The following is a 27,758-nucleotide window of genomic DNA, read 5'->3' on the forward strand; positions in this document are numbered from 1 at the left end:
GTTCTTTAGATCTTTTTTTTGCTTTAGGCTGGTGTGCTACTACTTGAGACACAGCCCCATTTCTGACATTTTGCTGATTAATTGGAGATTAAAAAAATCCCACCGAATTTCCTTCCTGAGCTGGTTTTAGACTTTGATTTCAGTCTTTTGAGTAGCTAGGATTACAGGCATGAGCCACTGATGCCTGACTGAAATAAAAACGCAAGCTCTGAGAGTGAGCTGGGAGAGACTTCTTCCTGCATCCTGTTAGGTCTGAATCGTTCTTTGGTATGTGTCGTGTGCATGATACAGCTTTCATCAGCAACAGCAAAGAAAGTTTAGGAAACTGCATTCAGACAAGAGGGGTGATGTCCCAATTAAAATGAATTGTCAGAGTTTTTATTCAGTATGGAATCTCCCTTCCTGCCATCCTGAAAGGGAATTTTACATTGAGTCCCTATTTTGCATTACGTTTTGAGTACAACATCCTACTTACCAGATTTTCTTCGCAGCCGGTATGGTGTGGCTCCGGAGCCACAAAATGCTTTCGTGTCTCCCTCAGGATTATAACAGAATCCTGGATGGTCTGGAAAGAAATCAACCATGGACAGGAGCTGATGTGAGATAAGATTTATCCTCTGCCTGCTTTTATTCACTCAGAAATAAATCACCACAGGGGGTTGTTGTGATCTTTAGGATTTTGTGCTAGAGCAGAAAAAGCATTCACCACCAGGGGATGGAAGGAAGAGGGATATGAATTTGAGGTGGGCAGAGCTTTTTTTTTAGTGACAGGAGAGGTTGGGGGAAGAGGTGTCTTTGGAAGCATATCTGCTGCTAGTAGTTGATGCAAACATCTGGACAGCCATCAAGTGACCCACAGACAAACCAGGAGAACAGACGGAGAAATAAGTCTGTGGGCTAGGATAGATTATAATGTCTAGTTGTTAAAACCATTAGTAAACTGGGTGATGGTGGCTCACGCCTGTAATCCTAGCTACTTTGGAAGCTGAGATTTGAGGATCATGGTTTGAAGCCATTCCAGGCAGGAAGGTCTGTGCAAATCTAATCTCCAATTAACCAGCAAAAAGTCAGAAGTGGACACTCAAGAAGAAAAAGTTAAGGGACAATATCCAGGCCCTGAGTTCAAGCCCCGGTATGAACTAAAACAACAACAAAGCCAAGAATAGATAGCTGCTGTTTGCTTATAATTGATAGAAAATGTGATAAATACAGATGATAATATTTTTATTCATGTTAAGGTAAGAAAACTTACGGATGGAATCCATTTCAAGAATTGCTTGCTTGGCCTGGAAAAGAGAAAAGAAAATGGTGCTGTAATTACAATGCACTTTTTTCTTTTGGTTTTGTTTTAAGTCACCCAACCAGAGCTTATTAATTGTAATTAATGGATCTTTTCATTAAATTAAAAGGTGCTATTCTTGTGATATCCACTAGGTGTCAGCAAAGGTCTATCTTGGAATTAAAGCTACGGGAGGAAGTTGGAAAGAGAGGTGAATCAATTTCCAATCGCCAGTGTTGACATCAGACAAGTGAAACACTGAAAAAAATGCTTAAAGGGTCCCTTTTTTATTTCATAGGAATATATTTTGCATACTATAAGAAAATGATTATAAATAGAAACATGTGAAAACATGAACTTAAGAATCCTGTTTAAGTAAAATAGGAAATTATTATAACCTTTCAGTAGATAAAGTATATTAAAGCTGGTTGCTGGTGGCTCACACCTATAATCCTAGCTACTCAGGAGTCTGAGATCTGAGATCACTATTCAAAGCCAGCCTGGGTAGGAAAGGAAAGTTCCTGAGAATCTTATTTCCACTTAAACACCAGAAAACTGGAGGTGGTGCTGTGGCTCAAGTGGTAGAGCAGTAGCCTTGAGCTGAAGAGCTCAGGGACAGAGCCCAGGTCCAGAGTTCAAGACCCATGACTGACAGAAAAAAGAAATACATTAAATAAGTATGTTCTCTTCACAAGTAGGAAAAATATGGTTAAGAAACTCCAGATACAAAAATAGAAATGAGTTTGAATCTGTGATGGTCAGGTGCTAGCATAAGACTTGGGCAATATTCTCAGCGTCCATGAAGCTCTGTTTGCTTTTCTTTAAAACTGGAAAAGCAAGATCTGTCTCATAAAGGTGTTTAGTTGAGGACGAGATGAAAGTATTAAATACTTAGCCCAGTGTGCCTGTGCCCAATAAAATGTAGCTTTTAGGTTCAGGATGCACCAACTGGGGTGAGATATGTCATTTCAACAAATATGTCTGCTGGAGAACCATAAACTGCATGACACAGAAGCAGAAAACCATGACCAATTCACACACTAGTTGCAGTGCAAAAGACACTCTTTTTCTTCTTTTACCTTGTGTGTGTGTGTACAGGGGCTTGAACTCAGAACTCAAGAGCTCACCATCTTACTCAGCTTTTCACTCATGGTTGGCATACTACCATGCCCGATACCCCTCTACGTCCAGCTTCTGCTCTGTGGTGGTTAACTGGACATAGGAGCTAAGTGGGAGAGTTGGACTGGAGGTCTGCAATGGGCTGGCCTGCACAAATGGAGCGACCCATCAAATAATTAAGACTAATTCCTATTTCACACATAGAGTCCTATCCCTTCCATCTCATTCAACCAGCATCTCTCCTCCCACAGACACTTACCTAAAACACAGGACGTTTTGCTTCATTCTGATCTCAAACTCTCACCTTTTTCTTTGTGTCAGGTCTGGGGCTGGAACTCAGGGTGTGGTGCTGTCCCTGAGCTTTTTTTTTTCCCCCCTCAAGATTGGTCCTCTATCACTTCTGCCTTTCAACTGGCTAACTGGAGATAAGGGTCTCCTTGACTCTCTGGCTGGGGCTGGCTTCAAGCCAAGATCTTCAGATCTCAGCCTCCAGAATAGCTAGGATTACAGGCTCTGTCTTTTTTCTGTCTCAGCTTTGTGGAAACAAAAGTCCACACCCATCTCTTTCCCCTGTGCTCTTCCTTCTTCTGTGACCCCTCTTGGAGTTACCAAGTGTAAAAATCTGTTTTTCCCTTTGAATCTTTTTTTTTCTGAGTATTTTTTTTGAGATTAAAAAAAATGTTGCTATCAAGCTGATATACAGAAGGGTTACCATTTTTGTCAGGTAATTTCTTTCTGGACAAAGTCACCCCCTCCCTTTACAATCTCCCAGTTTCCCCTGAATCTTTTTTTGTATTTTATTGTCAGGGTAACATATAGAGGGGTTACAATTCCATTCATCAGGCAGTGGGTACATGACTTCTTGAACATTCATGCCCTTTCTCATGTTTTTGTCCCATTTTCCCTCCCCCCCACCCCTGAATGGTATTTTGTTTGTTTGTTTGCTTGATCTTGGCAAAACTCTTCTCTGCTTCTCTCTTTGTGAGACGCTTCTCCCTTTATTGGCACACTAGCCATTCCCTCCTTCCTCCCTCTTCCCTCTCTCCTCCTCCCGCTCTGGCTCTAGCTCCATGGTAGCCTTCCCCACAGCCTCCTCCCCCTCCCCCCACAACTCCTTGTAATTCCCAGGGGTCCTTCTTTCCATCCTATCAAATCTTAAGGCTGCCATCACTGGCCCTCTGGATCCTGGGCTCCCAGAACCTGAATTTCCACCTGCACTCAACCTTCCAGCTGCCACTGTCCTACCCAACCGGTTCTCCTTTTGGCAGCCTGTCTGGGAACTCGGGCCCAGCGCTCACACTGCAGCTCCTGATTCATCCTGAGTCTGTTCCCACTCCCCACCAGGGCCAGGGGGCCTCCAGTCTCACCTTTTCTCTAGTGAAAGCCTGCAACGCCCTCCAGGGCTGGCAGGCCCCGCCCTCCCGTCCAGAGGCCACCTGTCCCTCACCTATGTACATTCACACCACTCTCCCAACCTGCTCGTTCTTTTCCTCCCTCTGCCCCCACACCAGAAACAACAACAACAAAAGCAAAACCAACAACCAAAAAACCATTCATTCTGCTTCCAGATGAAGTCAAATGAATTTCTGCCTCAACTCCCCCATCAACTGAATAGAACCCCAGGTTCTTGTGTGACACTATCTACAGGACTACCATCACCCCACAAGGAGCACACAGTTCAGGGGAGACACAGCCAGCTTGTCCCCTTGGCTAGAAATGTCTTTGTGACCAAGCCAGAAGACAGGTTCTGAGAGCCATCTGAGGATTTCTTTTTTTCATCCATCCATCCATCCATCTATTCATTCATGCTGGTACTGGAGTTTGCACGCACATTCTATCCCTTAGCTTTAGCACTCTACCACTTGAGCTATCCTGTTACTTCCAGCTTTTTGCTGGTTAACTGGACATAAGAGTCCATAGACCTTTCTGCCGAGGCTGGCTTCAAACTGTGAGACTCGAATCTTAGCCTCCTAAGTAGCTCAACCTCGATTTTCTATTCATTCTCTAGAAGTCTCCTCAGTCTCTTATGTCTTTGTCTTGTAATCTCCAATACACAAACCAGCACACCTCTAAGCAGCATGGCCGTCACGGATGACGAGATCTTTTTAAGGTAGATGAGTGCTATGGATCATTGTATTCCAAACTCTGAAGTACATTTTTTTTTTTGGTCAAAGGGCCTTGAACTCTGGGCCTGGGTGCTGTCACTGAACTCTTCAGCTCAAGGCTACTGCCCTACCCCTTGAGCCACAGCACCACTTCCAGTTTCCTGGTGGTTAATTAAACATATGAGTCTCATGGACTTTTTAGTGCCTGGGCTGGCTTTGAACTGCAATCCTCAGACCTCAGCCTCCTGAGTAATTAGGATTACAGGTGTGAGCCACCACACCTTTATTTTATTTATTTATTGGCTGGTCCTAAGGTTCAAACTCCAGGCCAAGGTGCAGTTCATGAGCTCCTTTCTGCTTAAGGCTAGTGCTCTACCACTTGAACCACAGGGCCACTTCTGACTTTTTCTGTGATTCATTGGCGATAAGACTCTTACAGACTTCCCTGCACAGGCTGGCTTCAAATCACACGCGTGACCTTCAGCTCTCAACCTCCTGAGCAGCTAGGATTACAGGCAAGAGCTGCCATTGCTGGGCTGAAATGCTCCTTTGAAGTTGGATCTTGCTTCCTGTGAGGCTGCCTGGCTTGGACTTGCCCCTTCTCACGTTACTGTCTGCTGACCCCACTCCTCGTCTCACCTTTGCTGGAATCTTCGCAGCGTGGTTTTCTAGAATGAGCCTCTTCAGGTGCAGGACCCAGAGGCGCTTGTCTTGCTGGGATTTCGCCTGTGGGGCCAATGTGAACAGGAGGACATCAGACAATGAAGCCCTGAGATGAGATAACACAAGCACCACATGGCCTCCTAGCTCCCCTGCACGCCTAAGAGAAGAGGCTGGGCTCTGCCGGTACCTGAACAGTGTGCTGAAGCTTGGGGTTCTTGTAGTGGAACACGCTGAAGCTGAGTGGCTCCTTCGGTATGACTTCCACCAGCATGAGGTTCCCACACTGCCAGGGAGACAGAAGAGGAGTGAACTGGATGCTTAGGAGAGCAAGGAACCAGCCCCCACCTCACGGCCCCACCTCCGTGTCCACACTGACCAGAATGTGAGCTTTGTAGGCGAACATGTCATCCCTCTTCTTCGTGATGAGAAGCAGCTTGTCCAGGAGGAAGAGCGTCCTCTCGTTCTTGGCCCTCTGGATGCGAAAGGTCCCTTCGAGCACTAGCTCGCCGTAGCTCGTCAGGTCTGGGCCCTTCCAGTTGGTGAGCAAGCTCTGGATTTCCTGCAGAAGACCGTGGTGCATGGAAGCAAGGCAAGAGGCAGAGCCCAGTGCCCCAGGGTGCGGCCCATCATGGAGTCTCAAGGATAAATCTGGGTATATGGGTGGTGGCACTCAAGGGTTATCAGATGGGGATTGTGTGGTGGTGGAGTTGACTGTCCTTGATTGTCTCAGGGCCACCAGGATGTGGCCCAACTTCCTCCTCCTCCTCCTCCTCTTCCTCAGATAAAAACCTTCAGCAGTGCCTCCCTTGAAAATTTCCTTCCCCAAACTATGTGTGTGTTGGCGGGGGGGCTTGATCGCAGGGCCTTGCACTCCTTTTTGTTTTGTTTCCTAGTCCTGGTCAAGGCATGAGCACTGTCCCTGAGCTTCTTTTGCTTAAGGCTTTACCCCATCACTTGAGCCCCAGTTCCGTTTCTGGCCTTTTCTGTTTCTATGGTACTAAGGAATTGAACCCAGGGCTTCATGCATGCTAGGCAAGCACTCCACTACGATGCCACATTCCCAGCCCAATATTCAAAATTTTAACTTGGATAAATCAAAAGGGCTATAAGTAAACTATTAGCTTAAAAGTTACTGTCCTAAGAGCTGGGTGCCGGTGGCTCACACCTATAATTGTAGCTACTCAGAAATAAGGATCATGGTTCAAAGCTAATCAATTCAGGAAAGTCCATGAGGTTCTTATCTCCAAATAACCACCACTGTGGTTCAAGTGGTAGAGTAGTAGCTTTTTAGTGCACCCAGGCTCTGAGTTTAAGCTCCAGTACTGGCATACACACACACACACACACACACACACACACACACACACAGCTACAATATGCACCAAGGGCTGGTTTGCTCATGCCTGTCATTCTAGCTCTCTGAAGGCTGATATTGGGAATCTCACAGTTCCAGGCCAGCCTAAGGAAGACATGTCCTGGAGACCCTGTCTCTATGTAATGCAGCTGGTACAGTGGCATATACCACTAAATAGGTGGATCTCGATTCTGGTGCATGCCAGAAAGGGCAGTATGGTTCAGAGGTGAGGGAATCTTTGAGCTACTCTGAAGCCCTATGTTCAAACCCCAGTATCCACCAAAACCAAATGAACCATTTTACCCCTCAGCTTTGTCTAATATAGCCAACGCAGCTGTGATTAGGGTTGGGTGCCCGGCCTTCCTCGGGAGAACTGTCGTGAGCCTGACGCAGTGTACACAACCCACCAGCTCAGTGCAGCTCTCTGGTGCAGTGCCCGCCCGGCTCACCTGCAGCCGGATGGCATGCTCGTGTTTCCGTTTCATGTCATTGATGTGCCAGGCCACACGCTGCATTGTGTCGATGGCATCTAGCACCACCTCGTAGCCCTCCGTATCCTTGTCCAGGTGAGTTTGTATTTCCTTAAAAAAAATAATAAAATGAATTGTTTTCTATTTTCTCATACAACCAATGAATGAATGTCAAGTTTATGATTAAATGTGCTAGACACCAGTGGCTCACACCCACAATCCAAGCTACTCAAGAGGCTGAGATCTGAGGATCAAGATTCAAAGCCAGCCCACAGAGAAAAGCCTGGGACACTCACCAGTGAACTAGCAAAAAGCCGTGACTCAAGTGGCAGAGCACCAGCTTTGAGCTAAAAAGCTAAGGGAGAGCATGAAGTGAGAACATGAGGCTTTGAAGCTCCAGAACTGGAAAGGAAGGAAGGAAGGAAGGAAGGAAGGAAGGAAGGAAGGAAGGAAGGAAGGAAGGAACAAAGAAAGAAACAAAGAAACAAAGATAAGCAGTAGGTAATTTGGGGATAGGAGTTTCATGCACTTTTCTGCCCAGGCTGGCTTCAAACTGTGATCCTGTGTAGATGGAATTACAGGCATGAGCCACCAAATCCCAGCTTTACCAACTTCCTTAGGGGCCATGAAGTGAGAATTTGCAAGATAGGTCTATTTTTTGTTTCTAACCTCCTTGGATTTTGCATAAGTTGTGGGAAAATACTAGCTAGGGAAGAGACTGGAAAGTAATGCGGAGTCCAGCTCAGAGCTGGCCCAGTCCACCGTTCCCTCTGCACCCACCCAAGACCCAACCTATGACAAAGGGTCTGCAAATACCCACCAATCCTGGCACATGGACATAAAACAAACCACAAAAAACCCTGCTTTTATTTGGATGCGACTGTCCCACCTGGCACGAGGCAGCCCGCAGCCCTGTCACGATCCGAGCGAAAAGTCATCTTTCCACTTAGCTACCACGGTTCCATGGCAGGCTTAGCATATAAATATCTCTGTAATTCCTCAAAGTAGATCAGTCACTTGTAAAGAGTGACTATAGAAATTGTTTCCAGTTGTGCACAGCTTTTCCTGCTGTTTACTCCCAATACACACACACACACACACACACACACACACACACACACACACACACACACACACGGGCAAACTCACGTGCAAGAGGAGATGGTATTTGAGGATGCGCTGAACGGGCTTCAGAAGGTAGGACCCCAGAGGCAGCAGGTGCTTCAAAGCTTCTTGGCGCTCACGGAAGAATTTGGCCAGAATCTTGTCCCTCATGCATTCAGTTAGCACAGCCACTGACCTGCCGAGAGGGGCCAATGGTTTGCACCTCAATGCCACATTTCACTTGGGTATTTGAGATTGTGTATAAGTGTGTATGTGCCACCCCACATGCCAATACAGGGGTTTACATTCAGGGACTGGGTACTTTATCTGAGTTTTCTTTTTCCTGCTCCAGGCTGGTGCTTTACTACTCGAGCCATAGCTCCATTTCTAGCTTTTTGCTGTTGAGTTGGAGATTAAAGGCTCTTGGAATCGTTGCTCAGGCTGGCTTTGGATTGCTATCCTCAGATCTCAGCTTTCTGAGTGGTTAGGATTATAGGCGGGAGCCACCAACATTTGGTTCTCCAGTATTTTTTTTTCTGGTATCAGAGTTTGAACTCAGGGCCTCATGCTTGCTTGTTTTGCTTGCTCATCTTGTGTTCTACCACTTGAGCCATGCCTCCAACTCTGCTTTTTGCTGGTTATTAGTGCACCTGCAGACAGTTTGATGTTGAAAGAGTGCTTCTACCTTACACATAAAGCCAGATAATGGCTGTAGGCAGTCCTACACACCCTTATATAAAATCTCAGGATCTTACAACTTAGAAGGAGGCAGGGGAAAGTTATTTCATCCCTGTTTTCTCCATATCATTAATAAAGTTTCAAGATTAAGCAAAATAAAGCCAAGCAACAAAACAGAATCATTTAGAGAGAAGTTAAATGGAAGTCCTGTCATTAAACCCCGATAGTCCCTTTTGGAAGCATCTGTGTTGAGAAATATCTGTAGAGATGGATTTATTTCTCTCTTGAGTCCAGAGTTAGAAATTCTATCATGTGACCTAGGTACTTAAACAAATGTTCTTTAGGGCCCACCTCTGCTGCCCACGAGCTCCCTGGCCAGCTTCAGCTCTTACTTAGAAACTAGAACCTTCCACCAATTGGGAGCCAAGAGCTATGACCTGACCCTTGTTTGTGCCACTCCGTGGGGGAGGGTGGAGGGAGGGGTTTACGCCTCTTCACCAGGAAATCACTGGGTGAGGCTGGCATGAAGGAAGGGACACCTGCAAGGCGTGCCCACCACAGCTGGTATCCCCAGCCAGATCCCAAGTAGGGAGAACCATTGTTTGACAGGATGTAACACCTGTCACTCTGCTTGTGAAATAGGGGAAGGGAACCTGAGGAGTCTCAGAGCAAAGTGGCCAGAGACAGGGGCCCTATTCTTATTTCAGAAGATCTTGCATTCTCTGAGCATGGGAGAGGTCCCTGATGCCTTCTTCATGAAGAACACCTTGCAAGCATCTCTGATAATACAGGTTTCCTCATGGGCCGACTCAAGGTAGAACAGACACAACCATTCCTCCAGCAAAGAGCCCTTCACTGAGACTCCCAACCCTTCCCTTGTGTGGCTCTAGTTACTTGATCACAGGGTGCTGAGTTTGATATATAGTCATTTATCATTATTTATGTGATTTTTTTGGGGGGGTCAGTATCAGGGTTTGAACTCAGGGCATATCACTTGCCTGGCTTGTTTGTTCACCTGGCATTCTGCCAGAGTCACACTTTCAGCCTTGCTTTTCGCTAGTTAGTTTTTGGAAATAGAATTTAGTAAACTACTACCTAGGCTGCAAACCAAGATTCTCCAGATCTCAGCCTCCTGAGTAGTTAAGATTATGGGCACAGGCCACTGGTAACAGCACCCAGCTTCCAATAAGTATCTTTTAGTAAGTCAGGTCCCTTCCTCCTTTCTTCCTTCTCAGCTTTCCTTCTTTTCACTCATGCTAGTACTGGGTTCTGAACTTGGGGTCTATGCTTCATGTGTAGGGGCTCTACGACCTGGAGCCATGCCTTCAGTCTCTTTTGATTTCATTCTTCAAATAGGTTCTCAAGTTTGGGTCTGTAGCAAGCCTTAGATTGTCACCTTACTACATATATTTCCAGTGCAGGATTATAAATGTGAACCAGCATATCCAACATCGGTTGAGATGGATTCTCATAATTTTTTTGGCCCTAGCTGGCCTTGAACCTCAGTTTTCAATTCTACCTCCTGGGTGGCTGGAATTACAGGTATGTATCACCACACCTAGTAGAAAATTAGAATTAGGCAATTCTATAAGTTTATGTAAAGGAGTTATTCCTTTAAGTGATATGTTTACAACAAACTGTACATAGTCATCATCTCCCCAAATGGCCCCTCTATGAGTGCTGAATCTGCTAATCAGATCCAGAACTCGTTGAGTCTTCAGAGTTGAAATATGTTCCCTCGGGAAGAAAGGTGTGGAGTCAGCTGGGGGTGACCTATTTCTCTGAGCATGGGGCATGCTGGGTTTGGTTGCGAGGTTTTGTGATTTAGTTAGGACATTCTACAATTTGCAGGTAGCATCAGCACTGAAATGAAGAAATGCTGCAGGGGAGAAAAATAACTCAAGTGAAACTACAAAGCCTAGGCATGTCCATAGATAAGAGGGGACAAGGACACCGGACAAGGGTGCAGGTCCCATCCACTTCTGGTCCTAGAGCTTGATCTCAGGGCATGGGCACTGGTCTTGATCTGTTTGGCTCAAGGCTACTGTTCTAACACCTGGGTCACAGCTCTACTTCCAGCTTTTTGGTGGTTAATTGGAGATACAGAATCTCAGATTTTCTTTCACTGAACCATAATCCTCAGCTCCCAGTGTCCTGAGGAAGTAGGATTACATGCATGAGCCACTGTCACCCAACTTCTCAATTTTTTTTTTGTAAGAGAAATCTGGGGAAAGCAGGGCCAAGCACACAAATCACCATGGCATAACCCTCTGACCACTAGTTAAGAGGATGAGACTAAAATCCTCCAGTGGAAAGTATTGGCCGCCAGTGAATCTGGGCTTCTGGCTTCAAGGACCTTTAATACAAATTGGCTATTGGGGTCTGCTTCTTATTTCCTCTGCAGACTTCCTCTGACTTCTGGCAGGGGTCCAGGGCTTAGCCTATAGACTTTTCTCTATAATATGTTCTGCTACGTTGGGTCCTCTGTAATCGGTTCTTAGCATGTTCTACATTTCCTGTACTTTTCAGGACTCCTGAGAACATGGACATGGAATCTACTGACTTAAACTCCCACTGAGCAGAAATGACCTTGAATCTCCTGATTTATCATCCATACCTTGGGTAGTTGGTACAATACTGGGTATAAATATGGAACTCTTCACTCTGCAAGGAAACAAAAGAGTCTTTTATACAAAGAAAGAAAAGCCTAATGTGGCAATAGTTATTCAAAAGCAACAAAAGAAATAGCACTCAGGCCTTTAGAATTATTTCTCCAATCCCACTGGCCTGTCTCCTAAACCCTCGGAGCAGTCTTCTGTGCCCCGACCTCAAATCCATGCCCTGAACTCATCTGGGGCTAAGAAAACCTTTACAGATCCAGTGACTCTGAAGATGAATGGGAAGACGTAGAAAATGAATGTTATTTCTGGTCCAGGGTGCTCTGTTGGATGGAGAAAACAGAAGCACATCTTCAACAGTGCAAAGTAAGGGCACTGTGCATGTGTGTCTTAAGGCTATGTCTGCACAGGTCCTCTTCCTGCTGGGCTCCCTCCTTCCTGCCCTGAGCCCTGTGCTAATTTTAGGTGGCTAGAATTCTTCCCAAGGGCTTAACTTGCTTCAGTTCCTGGCTAAGCCAATGGCTACCATTCTGGGCATCCATCACACTAATACTGACTTCTCTGATGAAAGGAGAGTGAGACTTCTGTTCATCTGTCTGTCTCCACAATGAGTGACAGCTTCTGCAAGGCAGGGAGTACATGGCACAATTCTGGCTCACAGTGGTTGGTGGTGGTGGTAGTGATGGTTGTGGGGCTTGAACTAGGGGCCTGGGAACTGTCCCTGAGCTCTTTTGCTTACGGTTAGTGTTCTACCACTTTGAGCCACAGCATCACTTCTAGTTTTTATCTGGTTAAATGGAGGTAAGAGTCTTATGAGACCTTTCTGCCTGGGCTAGCTTCAAACCATGATCTCAGATCTCAGGCTCCTGAGTAGGTAGGATTATAGACCTGAGCCACCAGCACCTGGCTTTCTTTCCTTTTTTCTTGACCTTAGTTTTTTATTTCATTTTTATTTTTGTGCCATTCTGGGGCTTGAACTCAGGGACTCACACTTTTACTTAGCTTTATCTTGAGGCTGGTGCTCTACCACTTAAGCTATATCATCACTTCCAGTTTTTTGCTAGTTAATTAGAGATAAGAGTCTCACAACTTTCCTGCACTGGCTGCCTTTGAACTGTACTCTCCAGATCTCACCTCCTGAGCATCAAGGATTACAGGGTCTCTTTGGGCCATTTCATTTCACTAGTGAGAGAGCCCAATTCCTGTGTCCTCATCAACACTGTAAGTCATTCCCTCAGCTCATCAATTATGAGACTTCAAATAAATCTAAATAGTCTAATTAATTTTTTATACAGTAGAAGATATACATGGAGTGATTTCTGGTTTCTGAAAAAGTGTACCATGTAGATGCCATGAACCGGCAGCTACCACACAAATATTCTTCCAGTAATCAGGAGAGCACCTCACTGCCCTCCCATCTATGCCCTGCCAGGCACTGCCCGGCACCGATTTCACCTGTTGACTCTAGAAGCCAGCCTTGGCTCCCGAGAGGAGGAGAAAGGCAAAGCAACCAGCTGAGATCCTTTAGGGAGGGAGTGTGAGGCGGAGTCTTTCCCCCTGGTTCATGCTTCCTCAGCCCTCTGTTCTTCCTTCCTGTTCCTGGTGGTACTCAGCTGTGTGGAGCTGCCTTTCCTCCATCGTGGCCCTGTCCGTTTCTCTTCTGCAGGACTGGGATGGAGCCCTGGGCCTTGCGTGACATGGACAAGGGCTCTACTGAAGAGCTCTTGGATTGACTTTCCTTACACCACGGGCCCTAGGAGTTACTGCCAAATTAATAACACTGGCCTGTATGATAGACACTACGTTTTGGTTTGTGTCACAGGGTTTACCTACACACACGCCCTTCTATCGAGGCCACCAGACAGCTACACAATCAGATTTTGTAACAACATGGCTCTGTTCCTATCTGGGAGATCTGGAGTTGAATCAGCTGTCTCGCTTGAGTGGAAAATCCAATGCAGATTGGAGCTTAGATGTGTCAAGCGGTGTGGCCTTTCAGAGACTGGTTGTCCACAAACACCCAACAGCTTCTCAGTGATGAATGCTTAAATGTCATTTGCTATTATATTTACCACCCCTTATCCCTTTTACATCCAGAGGTAAACACACTGTACTGATTAGAAGAAAAACAGGTATTGCCTTCTAGCTGGTAATTAGTGATGCAGAAGATATCGCTGGTTCTGTTTCCTATCTGGGCTGGTTCACTCCTCCCTAGGGAACCCAGTGGTCCCCTACTCCCAGGAGGTCACCAGGAGGTCTTGGTGCCCTGCACAGTGCACTGCAACCTACCACTTCTGTATGCCAGGGATTCTCCCAATCATAAGCTATCCAGAGCTGCTTGAACACACAGGCACTCATCGAAGAGGCAAAGACAGTATAGGAACCACTGTCCTCTCCCTCTCCCTCTCCCTCTCCCTCACACCCTCTGACTCCTGGGAAAATTTCCCTTGGAGTGTGTGGAGATGATTTGAATCGACTTCAGTGACAGGAATATCCCTAACTGGTGGGGATATGCCCACTATGTGGGCAGGATGTGTGCATGTGGGTAGCATGTACACACGTCTGGACGCGCGTGGACACGAGTGCCTGTTTGGCTGGGCTCTGAAGGCAGAAAGGTACACACAGGCAGGAGAAGAGCAGTGATTCCTGTCAGAACTGCCTGTTCCTTATTGTCCCATGAGCAGTAGGTAAGAAACAACAGTATTTCACTTTGCTCTGTGAGGGTTTCCTTAACCATATGTATAAATAACCACAAAGGCAAGCTAGGTCATGTCTGACGGCATAGCGCAGTAGAATGGTGTTTGCTTAGCATTGCTCAAGGCCTTGGGTTCGATCTTTAGGGCCACCCACCCATCACACACAAAAGAAAAAAAAAAGGCAGCCAGGTCAGAGATGAATCTCAGTGTAAGCCCCAGTGATTCAGATAAAAGTACAAGTCAACGGCCAGCTCTGCTTCTTTCACTAATGACCTCTCAATTAAAGCAATTTTCCAATGCTTCCAGAGCGGAGCAGAGCAGCTGGTGATGGTTCAGAAAAACATAACCTCTTCTAAATTTCAGGGTGCTGAGTGACAAGTGGGCCCTGCAGAACCCCAGCCTGCCCCCTTGACTCCCCGCTTCCACCTGAAGCAGGGAGCACTCAAATCACTTCTAATTAAACTTGGCAAAATTACAATGAAAAAAAAATTACATGATTTGGGAGTTGGCAGGGAGGCACATAAACAAACTTTTATGTGAATAATTAAACCTGAGTAAAGTGGAGACGGGAACATCTTTAATCAGCTTGTGATTGCAGTTACCAGCAAAAAGCACATGCTTCTGAACGCTTCGACCTTGTTTATGGGCTGTGGTTATTTTACCAGGCCTTCTGGGATACACTCAGCCTATCTTTTTTACTGTTTCTCCCTTTCCTATTTGCTTTCTCTTTCTCACATTCCTACCCTGTAGAACAATCAGCTACTCAACTGGCGACTTGGGAAAAGAATTGGTGGGTATGTGCCTATGTGCACAAAATTTTTCCATGTGAACATATATAAACATATGCAAAGTCAGGAAAGGTAATATGCAAAACTTCAAAGGGTTTCAGTAAAACCTAAAGCGGTTTTCTGTTTGGATTCAAAGCCACTGGGTGGACTGAAGCCATTAGCAATGCAGGTATGGTCTAATTACACAGACAGGTCAGATGTGGCCCACATTCTGGGCTTCCATTGGATCCGAAGTATCATCATGAATGTGTTTTTAAACCGGTGTCCATCTCAAACCTTTCCATAAAACGGAGGAAGTACAATGAAGTTTGGTGGCAAAACAGTTGCAGCTAGCAGTTTTCTAAATTAAAGCTGCTGAATTTTTAAGAGAAACAAGGTAAAATTCTATCAACAGCAGAAAGAAAGAGACTGCAGAAAGAAAAGGCTGCAGTGGAGGATTTTGGGGTATCCTGCACAGCGCTCCCTTCTTCCAAGTTCACATCAAGAACATACCGCCATTTGAGTGTGCAAAGGCCCACTATTTAGATTTGAATGGGATTTTTGTCAGTAGAATTTCATATTTCTAACATTATTCTTACTCTTAAAGCATAAGACTCTCCTAGGAGAGAGTGACTTTATTCACCGATGACACAAGTTCTAGAATAGCTATTCTAGTATAATAGCATACATTTCTCTTTGCCACTGGAACAAAACAAACCAATCTCCAACACACAAACACAAAACAAAATAAAAAACAGAGAATAGGAATAAGCCAGTTGTTTTAACTTTAATGGAAAATAATCTCTAGTCTCTATCTTCCTTAGGTGGTTCAGAGAAAAATGAACCCTACTTACCTTGGACACAAAGCATTCTGCTATGGCCACAGGATCATTTTCACAGTTTTCCAAGTCCTGCAGAAGTTCACTAACAAAAGAACAATAGCCAGGAAGTATTAGATGATAGTTCTGATTGAGGACATTTTATATCACTTCAAGGTTCACACATTACTCATGACATTCACAAAGAATCATATTTGATCGCTGAAAATCTATTGTCATTCTATCTAAGGCTTGGAGAAGGAGTTTATGCGAGGGTCTGGTGGAGTCGGGGTTTGAACATAGGTTGAGCAATAACTCTCCCACCATCAACCACTGGCCCTGTCTGATAGTGAAGATTTTTGCAAGGTTTGCACCAGTTGCCTGAAGGCATACACATATTCATTGATCAAATTGCTGTCTAGGTAACCAGTCTACTGGGAGAATCTCAAGTTCAAACCACACTAACAAGTAAGTCTAAGATCAACAGAGATGGTGCTTTACAAGAAAGCTACCCTGGGTGAGAAAACAGCTCTCCTCAAGTATCAGTGGACATTAGATTTTAGTAACAGTATTATTAGTGTAAGTAACTGTGTAGTATTTCGTTGTGTGGATAGACAATAATTTAACCAATCTACTAATGCTGAATAATAATAATATAATGGGAATCATTGAAAAATTTTAAAAAATAGAACTGATGAAAACAAAAGCAGTAGAAATTGATAAACTTTACTTAGGGAAGAGAGAAGATAGGAAGAAAGAGTAGGGGAAAAAATGACCAATATCAGAAATCGTGTGTGTGTGTGTGTGTGTGTGTGTGTGTGTGTGTGTGTGTGTATAATCTCTAATGTGAACTTGAAGGCAGGAACTAAATGAATGACCTTGGAGATTTTACTGCTTCACACTGAACAAGGATCAGGAAAGGGCCACTTCCCTTCCTCTTCTTTTCTGGTCCCCTGGATTCCCTTCCCCTCCCCCACCAGGTCATTGTCACTTGTGACACCCGCAGGGACATGTTAGAATGGAAAGTGTTCCACTGGGTTTGCTGATACAATAGCACTGGCCTCTACATGCCAGCTGATAGGAGCCCATAGTAAAAAGATTCTTACCATAGTAAAGAGGATAGAGATACTGAATAACGAAGGAAATGTTCTAGAAAAGAGAACGGTGACCTCCCTTCCTGGGTTGTTATTACCATGAACTGCCCAAATCACATGACTCAATGTTCTTTCTTTCTTCCCTGTTTCTTTTTTTTTTTTGGTCTATTTTTGTAAACAAAACTAGCTGCAATATCCTTCAAAGCATTTTTCTTCACTCCTTGGTTATATGACGCATTTCTATGTCATTCCAATTCCACAGTGCCATTCAGCTCTATGCCACCCGGCCTAGTTCCAAAGTTCATCCACAGCAATGACCACATAAGCATAGTGATACAGAAAAAAAGGTGATGAGGAAAGGAGGTTTTTACTCAGATCTTTTGAGGAAAGGAGAAAAGTTTGATCATTTTAATCTGCTAAGAAATAATTTAAAACTTAAGAATTCAATGATGAATGGTCTTTATTACTCTTCCTTTTAAAAGATGGATTCAAATGATTATTTAGATCTTTTCTCTATTCCTAAAGAAGTTGATGTTTCTTTGGTTTGCAACAAAAAAAGGTTGTAGGAGTTTAGAGGGCTGCTCAAATGAAAAGTGGTTTCTTGTGACTAACCCAATGTTCTGACCACTTTAAGATTTATTCCAAACCAGAGATTTAAATTTCTAAGCTTGCACAGAGATTAGAGAGAAAGCGATTTGGCTACACAAACTAAAATAAAAAATGAAACAATTGTAGTCCAACATATTTTATGATGGAAAATTTTGAGAAATGACAATTAAAATCTCACTATATATCAAAGAATGAAGTAAAAGACAATAAAAGCTACTGTCTTTTTTATGAACATTTATGAAAAATTTCTCAAAAGATACAAGCAAATCAATGCAAAAATACATAAAACAATCACATAAATTTATAATACACAAATACATAATACAATGCATAAATATATAACGACTAGGCAGGTTTTTATTTTAGTTTTGTTACATGCAATTCAAATCAGAATGTCTATCCTTATGATCTACTGAATGATGCCGGGGGGGGGGGAATCAAATGTTAATTTTATTAAAAACAATAATCATTCTAAAATTCAAGCAAGATAAAAGCATGTGCTTTTCTAAATCATACTGAAGACAAGTTATGATGTCATCATCTACCACCATGAGAAGACGCACCTCAATTTAGCCATGAGACAAGAAAAGACATGAAAGTCTCATTTTCTGATATAATTGTTTTTGTGCAGATTTAAGAGACTCTAGAAGCCAATATTAGAATCAATGAAAGGGAAAGTACAGACAGTTGGATCCAGTATCCTTAAATTAAAAACTAAAAGCCTAGATGAGAATAACAGCCAAATAGTAGGAAAAAACATTCTAGTCAAAATAATATCAAAAACCACATGGCATCTAGGAATTGTTTTTGTTTCATTTTGTTCTGTCAGTAGTGGGGCACTCTACCACATGAACCAGGCTTCCAGGCCTTTTGACTATGGTTATTTCTGAAATAAGGTCTCTCTACTCGATCCAGCCGGGATTGAAGTCCTCCTATTTGTGCGCATGACAGGACCACATCATTGTGCATTTTATATTAAGATTGCCTAGGTGTAAAATGGCAGGCACACGCCATCGTACCTGGCTAGTGCTTGAGATGGGGTCTTATAACCATTTTGCATGTGTTGCTCTCAAGTCTCGTGATGCCTACCTCCTGAGTAGATTACTGTGAATTTTTAATAGACACCCCGTGTATGATGTGACAGAGAAATGATGCAACATTAACAGCATAAACGAGTTTCATTTGCCACAAAGTAGAATGGTGCCTGGGATATAGGATAATGGTGTCAATATTATCTGTGACACTTCTTTTTTTTTTCTTTTGCCAATCCTGGGCCTTGAAGTCAGGGCCTGGATACTATCCTTGGGATTTCTCAAGGCTAGAGCTCTACCACTTGAGCCACAGCACCATTTCTGGCTTTTTTCTATGTATATGGTACCGAGAAATCAAATCTGGGTCCTTGTGCATGCTAGGCAAGCACTCTACCACTAGGCCAAACTCCCGGCCCTATCTGTGACATTTTTAAGCTTCAAGGAATTTCAAAGCAAATGTAGCATGCACATATGCACACACACACACACACACACACACACACACACACACAAACACACACAGACTTCAAAAAAGTTGGTGTTTATCATTTTACTCTATGTTTCTCTGATTTTCAGAAATATTGGTTAAGCTGGCCACTGGTGGTTCACACCTATAAGTTGGTAAGCTTCTTATTTTGAATTAATGACCAGAAAACTGGAAGTGGCGCTGTGGCACAAAGTGGTACAGTGCTAACCTGGAGCAAAAGAGCTCAGGGACAGTGCCCAGGCCCTGAGTTTAAGCCCCATGAACAACCCCCCCACCCCGCAAAAAAAAGAACAAAATACAGGTATCCTTTACATTCTATATTCAGGACCAAGTGTTTTTGGATTTAAGATTCTGCCCAAATTTAGTATATTTACACACCCACCCACCCTCCCCACACAATAATATTTATTAGATATGGCATAAACCTACAAACCAAATCACCTTCTGCACATAGCTAGAAGGTAATCTACACACTATTTGGATTTTTGTGTATGTGTGTTTTAGTTTAGGGATGATATTTCCTGAAGAAAAAAAAAGAAATGTAGTCAGCTGACTTCTTTTTCAGTACAGCATGAAAACATTTGTTTCTCCCTCTTTAATTGTGGAGATTTAAATCTTACCTGGTTGACCACAATAGTATTACACTGAGAGCCCCACACCTGAGCCAAAAATAGAAACTTTAAAGTTTATCATTTCAAGCCCTGACATTGATTTGCTAAAGAGCTCTACTTTTTGCAGATCAATCGATGTAAAAGGATACAATAAAAGATTCATAAATAGCATCGACATAAAATCTCACATTGGTACTCTTATTTAACCAAATGTAATAACCAGTAAAGATGTCTGAGCTCCAAATTTAGATCTTACATTTAAGAGAAAGGAAATAAAAAAACAAGTGAGACAAAAACAGTATCAATAATTCAGTGTAAAAGTCAAACAAGCTTTCTGAAAGCAATGCAAGGTATTAAGCAGGTATTTAAAATGGTCAAGACTGGGTATCTGGCTCTATGTCCTTGAGCCTGTAAGGTTTGTTCATCTTCAATAAAATGTGAGCCTAACAGTAGATCCTGCTTGCCTACTAAGAGGGTTAAGTGAGATGATATGGGAATAAATGCAATTGACACGCAGTCAAGCAGGAACACAGTCCTTGGTAATCATCATGGTGTTAGTGTGTCACATGTGTGTCATCATCACTACTCTGACTCAAGCTTGTTTTAGACAGATCAGACTTTCAGGGTCAAGGACCATCCAATAGGAAAGAACGGGGCATTCATTTAGGAACAGAAAAGTCTTGTGCCTCATCCAACTTCCACAGACCAGGCTTTACTGCTGAGTCCCTTAGGGCTAACTCATTTGTATGTTTCTTTACATTAGGCGACCTGTGAACATTTACATCCTGGAGAACACGAAAGTCTCTCCTGAAATTGGACATATCGTCTGAATCATGGTTTGAAAAGCATGCTGTACTGTAGGGGGAGGTATAGGGCTAAAAGTCTGGGGACTGGAGCCAGGAGTCTCAAAGGGTACATAGGAAGATTGAAAATAGGATACAAGAAAATGGGGGTACAGGAAGATGGGGTGGGGAGGGCATGATGTGTCTGATGCCCTCTGGCCTCCAGCATGAAGGATGCCTCCTGTAACTCCTTGTTAACATCAGCTTTCAACCAAACCACAGAGCCTCTAGCTCTGTCACTCTGTCACCTCTTCTTAGGGTTGTGTCATCATCGACTGTGCTAACACCAACACAGTACTAATGAACCTGTGGTTCTGAATTCTCTTTTTTTTTCTCTCTCCTGCCCTGTCTGTAGCTTTTGCTTGCTGTACTTACTTTATCTGGACACGTTTGTCCACACGGCTACACACTTGAAGCTTTTCACAATGTTCTGATGCCCCAGATCCACCTGGGGATGCTGAATCTGAATTTCTGGAGGAAGCAACCAGGCCTGTATTTTGGGGGGTGGGGCAATCCTGGGACTTAAACTCAAGACCTGGGTGCTCTCCCTGAGCCTTTATATTCAAGGCTAGTGCTCAATCACTTGAGCCACATTTTCACTTTTGGCTTAAAAAAATTTTTTTTTTTTGCTATTTGGATGTAAGAATCATACAGGTTTTCCTGTCTGAGCTGGCTTTGAACCTTGATCCTCAGATCTCACCACCCTCAGTAGCAAGGATTAGAGGTATGAGTAACTACTACTGGGCTCAGTCATCCACTATCACCTGGCCAGCCACCACATGTTTTTCCAGTCCTGGGCTTTCCTCAAGGCTAGTGCTTTAGCGCTTGAACCACAGCACCACTTCTAGCTTTTCCTATGTATGTGGTATCAAGGAATTGAACCCGGGTCTTCATGCATGCTAGACAAGCACTCTACCACTAGGCCAAACTCCCGGCCCCAGACACCACATTTTTTAAGTTAAGCTTCAAAAGCCAGACACTGGTGCCTCTCATCTATAATCCTCAGGCAGGAATCCTCTTTCTGGAGGGTTCTGGGAGGAAAGGAGGGAAGAAACAACGGACATGACAGAGAAGTCCATCGTATCCAAGGTTAGAAATTGCTGAGTGCCATGAGAAAAAGGAAAAGCAGAGGAGAAGTGTCTGCGGGCAAGCTGCATTTGTAAGATTCGCAGAGACGTGAGGCAAGCTGGAACTAACTGAGTTAAGACTCACCAATAGCCATGTAGATGGCTTAGCCTGGATTCCAGTCCCCACAAGTTGAATCTGAGTCTGAGTCTGCCTGTCTACCCATCTGTCCTCCCACCTGTCCCATCTCCAGTTTTTCAGCTGATGACTTCCTTCCTCACTCTTGTCTCATTTGCCTCTGCCTTGTTCACTAGTGTAATTTTCTAGTCTAGTATTTCCTACCCTACTAGATGCCAACCTGTTTCTGCTGCATTACTGGAAATGAGTAATTGAACAGAATGTGTATATCTTATAACTCACAGGATTTACTGTGTGGTTACTGTGTTCAGTCCACACCCCAAACAGAAGAAAATTTATAGAAAATCCAGTGTAGGTGGGGATTAATGAAACTGGGCAGGTGTGCCTGTTAGGGTGCCATGTTTATGTCCTGGTGTGGAAGAAAGATTTCCACACCCTTCTAAGACAAACAGGTCTCTTCCCTGAGTCAGAAAGATGGAGGGGGATAGAATATTGACTAAACAGGAGAATCCTATAGGGCACAAGAATGTTTCTAGCTAAGAAACATCAGGGAACAATCTTTGAGGCCTATGTAGGGGTAACAAATGAATATATCCTAGTGCTCAGATGAATTAGACAGGAGGATGGAAGGTTCCAGAACCACTTGGGCTATATGGTGAGAACACATCTCAAAGAAACCAAAGATGGGGAGGAAATCAAGCCCCTTAATTAGGGAGGAAAAATAAAGCTTCCTTAGGCTATTTTTTTGAGAGACATTCCTACTCTTTTGTCTTTGAGAGACATTCCTAAACAATCTTTTAGGATCCACTTACCTATTGAAGTGATAGATGTCCTGTATATTTCCAAAAAGGGCGGCTTGATCTTCAGTCGCCAGGGGGAGTTTTGTTTGGTCCCTGATACAGGTGAGGTAATCCTGGGAAGTCAATGAGAAGGATCTTAAACATTCTTGACCTTTTCCTAATCATCTGTGATTATGCAAGATAAATAATTCATATCTCTTTAAAGTAATTATGATACTAATTCACTCATTACCGCTATCAAGATAATCCAGAGTCTCATTAATGAAGATGATACTTACCTATTTATAGAATGTGAGGTTTTAGCCAGGAAAAAAGAGTGTGGTCTAGGCATCTAAATGAGCACTGATAATACCAGAGTATTGAATATCTCTTGTTCCCGGGGCTGATTTATATGAGCAAGGGAGACTCCATCTGGGTGCCAATGGCTCATGCCTGTAACCCTAGCTACTCATGGGGCTGAGATCTGAGCATCACGGTTTGAAGCCGGTGTAGGTGGGAAGATCTGTGAGACTCTTACCTCCACTTATCCCTCCCTCCCCCCCCATACCAGATGTAGAAATGTAGCCCAAGTTGTAGAATGCTAGTCTTGAGCGCAAAAGGCAAGGAACTCAGGAACAGTTCCCAGGTCCTGAGTTCAAGAACCAGGACCAGCAAAAAAAAAAAAACAACAGCAACAAAAAGAAATCCCAAGATTGAGCACTGGTAGCTCACATTTACAATGCTATTCAGGAGGTTGAGAGGTGAGGACTGAGGTTCACAGCCAGTCCAGGCAGGAAAAGTTCATAAGACTCTTATTTCCAATTAACCACCAAAAAAGGCAGTAGAGCTGTGGTGCAAGTGGAAGAGCACCAGGCTGAGGGGAAAAGCTAAAGGATAGTGTGCTCAGGCCATGAATTCTAGCCCTAGTACGTGAAGATGAAGTGGAAGAGTGGGAGAGGAAGAGAGAAAGAGAGAGGGAGACTGTAAAATGCATGTAGCAGGAAAACAGAAACAAAACATTCTGGGGAGTTGTTTTACACATTACCATGAAGTCATAAAAATATCAGTTGTTAAAGACTAGAAAAACAATACTAATTTGCTAATCAAATTTGTAAAAATAAGCGTATGAATTAAATGCAACTTGTGGGCAGGTACTAGAGGGAGAAACTGGGGGAGAGAAAAGGAAGGGATAATATTGTCCAAAAGAGAAATGTACTCATTATGAAGCAGTAACTCTTCTATATCACAACAATAAAATTGTATTTAATAATAGTAAAATTATTTTATAAAAAGAAAAAAAACCATAGCTCATTTTCCTACGATAAGGCCATATTTTAGCATATTTTAGTTGGTCCTGGGGTTTGAACTCATGTCCTGGGCACTGTCCCTGAGCTTTTTGCTCAAGGCTTGCAACCTATTTGGCTCAAGGCTAGCCACAGCTCCACATCTGGCATAATTGGAAATAGAGTCTTCTGGACCTTCTTGCCCTGACTGGCTTTGAACTATAATCCTCAGATCACAGCCTCCTGAGTAGCTAGGGTTATAGGTGTGAATCACCAGCACCCAGATCAAAACATTTAATACAGAATGAGACCCACAATGGGTTAAGCTGACAGAGGCAAATTATCTGAGCCATGGAGACCAGAGGAAATCTGCTTTCTGCCCCTTGTGTGAGTTCACAACCGAGGGTCTTCTTCTAGCAGAAAGAACCCAGCAGGAGGCAAACAGTGAAAACAGCTGGAATAATGTAAAATAGCAGATAAATGCAGTCCCCTGTTTGCTGCTATACAATTCCAAAGATGACATCCAAAGTGAAAGAGATAAAACACCAGAGTCTGGCCAAGCCTGCGCCATAGCAATCAGAGTCACCTGGTTGGTGGCAGCTAGCAGTACCAGGCTTAATGAGACAGTAAACAATCCATTTTCTCACTCCCAAGAACAAAGCTTGCTCACTTGCAGAAGCCAGAGGAGACTAAATTCTTCATGTGAGCAAAAGACCCAGTGAAGGAGTTTGAAGAATTTCATCTGGAGATAGAGACAAAGAATTATGGCCTCTTTTCAACAAATGATGGCCCATCTCCAGTGAAAGAGAGTTTCAAAACATTCAAGTCTTCATGGAAGAGACACACCAGATCTTAAAAGTGGTTTGCTTTCTGAAGTTGTTGAAAAAACAGACCATTAGGAGAAGCCACATTTTTGTAGGTCAAAGTTACATGGCCACACTTGATTCCCCTCCCAATCATAATGAAGTCTTTTAGAATATGATACTTCAATCTTGAACCAGTTAAGGACAACTACCATAGCTTGTACCTGTGCTGATGCTGTAAACTCATCTGAAGCCAAAATGAGAGCTTTGCATCTCTGTGCTAATAACTGTTCACTCTGTGATGCGAATGACGGCAGAGCAAGGACACCAGGGAAATTTATTAGCACCTGCCATGCTGCTTATTAATTTTATTGGCTTGAGGTCAGCACGCATGGCTTCCTTCCTATTCACAATGCGGGGAACAATTAAATGTTTGCCTAGGGAATAATTATGTTCTAGGGAGATCAAAGAATTAACCCTACTTTGGGGGGAGGGGAAAAACAGCAAGATGCTCTTAAACATCAACAAAAATCACCAAATGGTGATTTTTTTTTGTTTCCTTTAAAATATCTCTCTTCTAATTAGTTCATGTTTTTAAGATCACTACCAGTACAAGATTTTTTTTTTTTTTTGTCAGTCCTAGGCTTGGACTCAGAATCTGAGCACTGTCCTTGGTCTTTTGCTCAAGGTTAGAGCTCTACCAATTGAGCCTCAGCACCATTTCTGGCTTTTTTCTGTTTGTGGTACCGAGGAATCGAACCTGGGTCTTCATGCATGCTAGGCAAGCACTCTACCACTAGACCAACTCCCAGCCGCAGTGTAAGATTTTGTATGTTTTTTTTTTCCCTCTCATCAACTTACCATTCATCTAATTGCCCATCATTGAAAATATCTAAGTGTGCTGGAATTGATGGCTCAAGTGGTGGAGTGTTGACCTTGAGTGGAAGAAGCCAAGCAAGAGCAAGAGGCCCTAAGTTCAACCTCAGGCCCAGCATAAAACAAGGAAAGATCCAAGGATACCCTAAACCTGGTGCTATTCAGGATGTGCCAAATAGACAAGAATCAAATTTGCAAACTGCTTTTACTCTGAAAAAGAAAAGTACAGAAATTGAAATTAACCATGTAAAAACCTGTATACAATAGTTTGAATTATTTTAGTAGTTTTTTTGTTTTGTTTTTAATATATTTTTATTGTAATTAATAGAAGGGTTACATGATATTTGCCAGATAAATGGTGCCTTAATTCCCACACACTGATACCCTTTCATATGTCATAGTCCCCATTTCCCTTCCCCCCTCCCCCACCCCTCATCTTGTCTTCCCCCCTTCCCTATCCAATTTCAGATAACCAAATACAATTATATCCGATATATCAGATAACAAAGTGAGACAGTGTAACAATATGAGATAACCAAGGGACAGCAAAAGAGATGAGAGATAACATAGTACCTTAAGGACTTTTTTTTGTTGTTGTTAACTTACTACTACTAGTAAAAAAAAAATGTCCTGGTACTGGGGCTTGAACATGGGGCATGGGTATTGTCTCATAGCTTTGATGATCAAGGCTGATGCTCTACTACTTCCAGCTTTTGGTGGTTAACTATAGATAAAAGTATTATGAGCCATGCTCCTGCCGTGCTCGGTGGCTCATGCCTGTAATCCTAGCTACTCAGGAGGTTGAGATCTGAGGATCTGGGTTCAAAAAGCCAGCCTGGGCACTAAAGTCTGTGAGACTCTTATCTCTAATAACTAGAAAACAGGAAGTGGTGTTATGGCTCAAGGGGTAGGGTGGCAGCCTTGAGCTGAAGAGCTCAGGGACAATGCCCAGGCCCAGGGATAGGGTGGTAGCCTTGAGCTAAAGATCTCAGGGACAGCATACTGGCCCAGAGTTCAAGCTCCACTACTGCCAAAAAAAAAGTCTAATGGACTTTCCTTCCCTGGGCTGATTTTGAAGTGAGATTCTCAGATCTCAGCCTCTTGGGTGGCTAGGATTACAAGTGTGAGCCACCAGTGCCCTAATCATAATACATTTTAAATTTAATATTTTTATATAATCTAATCATTTGAATGTCTTTTGAATCAAGTCACAATTTTGAGCATATTATCTAGTGTGTCTTATGTTTCTGTTTTTCTGCTTTTAGTTATTCATGTTCTCCACACATTTTACAAAAGCCCTAAGGTGTAGAAGGTTGAAATAAAATACATGCACACACACACACACACACACACACACACACACACACACACACACACTACCCCTAGCTTGAGATCTAGATAACCATCTAGGTGTAGAAGGATACCCTAGAGAGATGTATAGAGACAGAAGTCAGTGTCACTCCTAACTTATTTCTTTAAGATGCCCTGAGAGAATCTTCTTAAGTGCCATTTCCTTGGAGCTGTCGTGGACTGTTAGAACCTGTTTGGTCAGGTATAAAGATAAACTATAGCAAGAGAAAACAGTAGTCACAATTCTAATGTCAATCAACACTTACATTATTTTAAAAATTATTGTCATTTTTTTTAAATCCTTGTACTCTCTTCTGGTTGTGGAAACAGAAGGAACAGGAGGGGAAGGAATAAGAGGTGTCTGTCCCTACATCCTGCTCAGATTTTACAAAGTTGTCTGTGGCCAAACCAGCTTCGGCTGTGAACATGCCAAGGTCTTTGGTATCTTAAGATCCCCTTTCTTTTTGGATGAAGGAAGGGTTTCTGTTTTGGAGAAAATGTCCTTTTCCATTTCTCCAATTCCTCGGCCTTTTTCAGATAGTCCTCTCCTGCCATATGTTACATTTGCAATGTCACTGAAACTAGAATGACTCACAGTAGTGTATGGATTTACAGCTGAAAAAGCACTGCCACATTCATTCAGACTACCCCAGTCTTTTTGAGGATGTGGGAATGGGCGTCAAGTTCTGTTTTACAAGCTAGGCCACATGATCCCTTTCTCCCAGTAGCTAAGTAGAAACAAGCAGATCAATGTTCTGGACACGGGACTTGTAAACACATTCAGTGGCAGGCGGGGACAGAAGGCCAAGTGCCAAGGAGTGGATTCCAGGAAGTAGAGTGGCTTCCTGGAGGAGGTGAAGGAGGAGCAGCCTCTATGAAGATCAGCGGGGGTGAGAACACAGAGAGAAGATGGGTTGGCTCAGGATGGGGAGATCTCAGGGTTGCACCCAGCTGGAGAAAGAAGATGGTGTGTGGCTTTTCCTGACTGCAAGGGTGACAGCTCCATAAAGAAGACAGAAGGGGCACCACACACTGCAGGAGGTGGCTGATGGGGCACGGGATATCCCAGGCCCAAGCCTGAGTTTGTTGGCGAGCAGGGATGTTGAATGGAATGAGGAG

At 43.5% G+C, this 27,758-nt stretch overlaps 1 protein-coding gene across 1 annotated transcript in view; it reads right to left on the reverse strand.

Annotated features, from left to right (window-relative positions):
- The window catches only part of Plekhg1 (pleckstrin homology and RhoGEF domain containing G1), a 78,115-nt gene that overhangs the window by 16,876 nt on the left and 33,481 nt on the right, over positions 1 to 27,758 (reverse strand). Inside the window, exons 3-12 of the mRNA XM_090337966.1 lie at positions 22,361 to 22,461; positions 15,708 to 15,777; positions 11,390 to 11,436; positions 8,140 to 8,290; positions 6,970 to 7,101; positions 5,543 to 5,725; positions 5,354 to 5,449; positions 5,143 to 5,229; positions 1,253 to 1,286; positions 476 to 565 (exon numbers count right to left, since the gene is read on the reverse strand). Of these exons, the coding sequence (XP_090194092.1) occupies positions 476 to 565; positions 1,253 to 1,286; positions 5,143 to 5,229; positions 5,354 to 5,449; positions 5,543 to 5,725; positions 6,970 to 7,101; positions 8,140 to 8,290; positions 11,390 to 11,436; positions 15,708 to 15,777; positions 22,361 to 22,461 (991 nt within the window). The remainder of the gene's footprint in view (positions 1 to 475; positions 566 to 1,252; positions 1,287 to 5,142; positions 5,230 to 5,353; positions 5,450 to 5,542; positions 5,726 to 6,969; positions 7,102 to 8,139; positions 8,291 to 11,389; positions 11,437 to 15,707; positions 15,778 to 22,360; positions 22,462 to 27,758) is intronic.

The sequence above is a fragment of the Megascapheus bottae genome, chromosome 8 (assembly GCF_031878675.1).
Source record: "Megascapheus bottae isolate mThoBot1 chromosome 8, mThoBot2.hap1, whole genome shotgun sequence".
Lineage (NCBI taxonomy): Eukaryota > Metazoa > Chordata > Mammalia > Rodentia > Geomyidae > Megascapheus > Megascapheus bottae.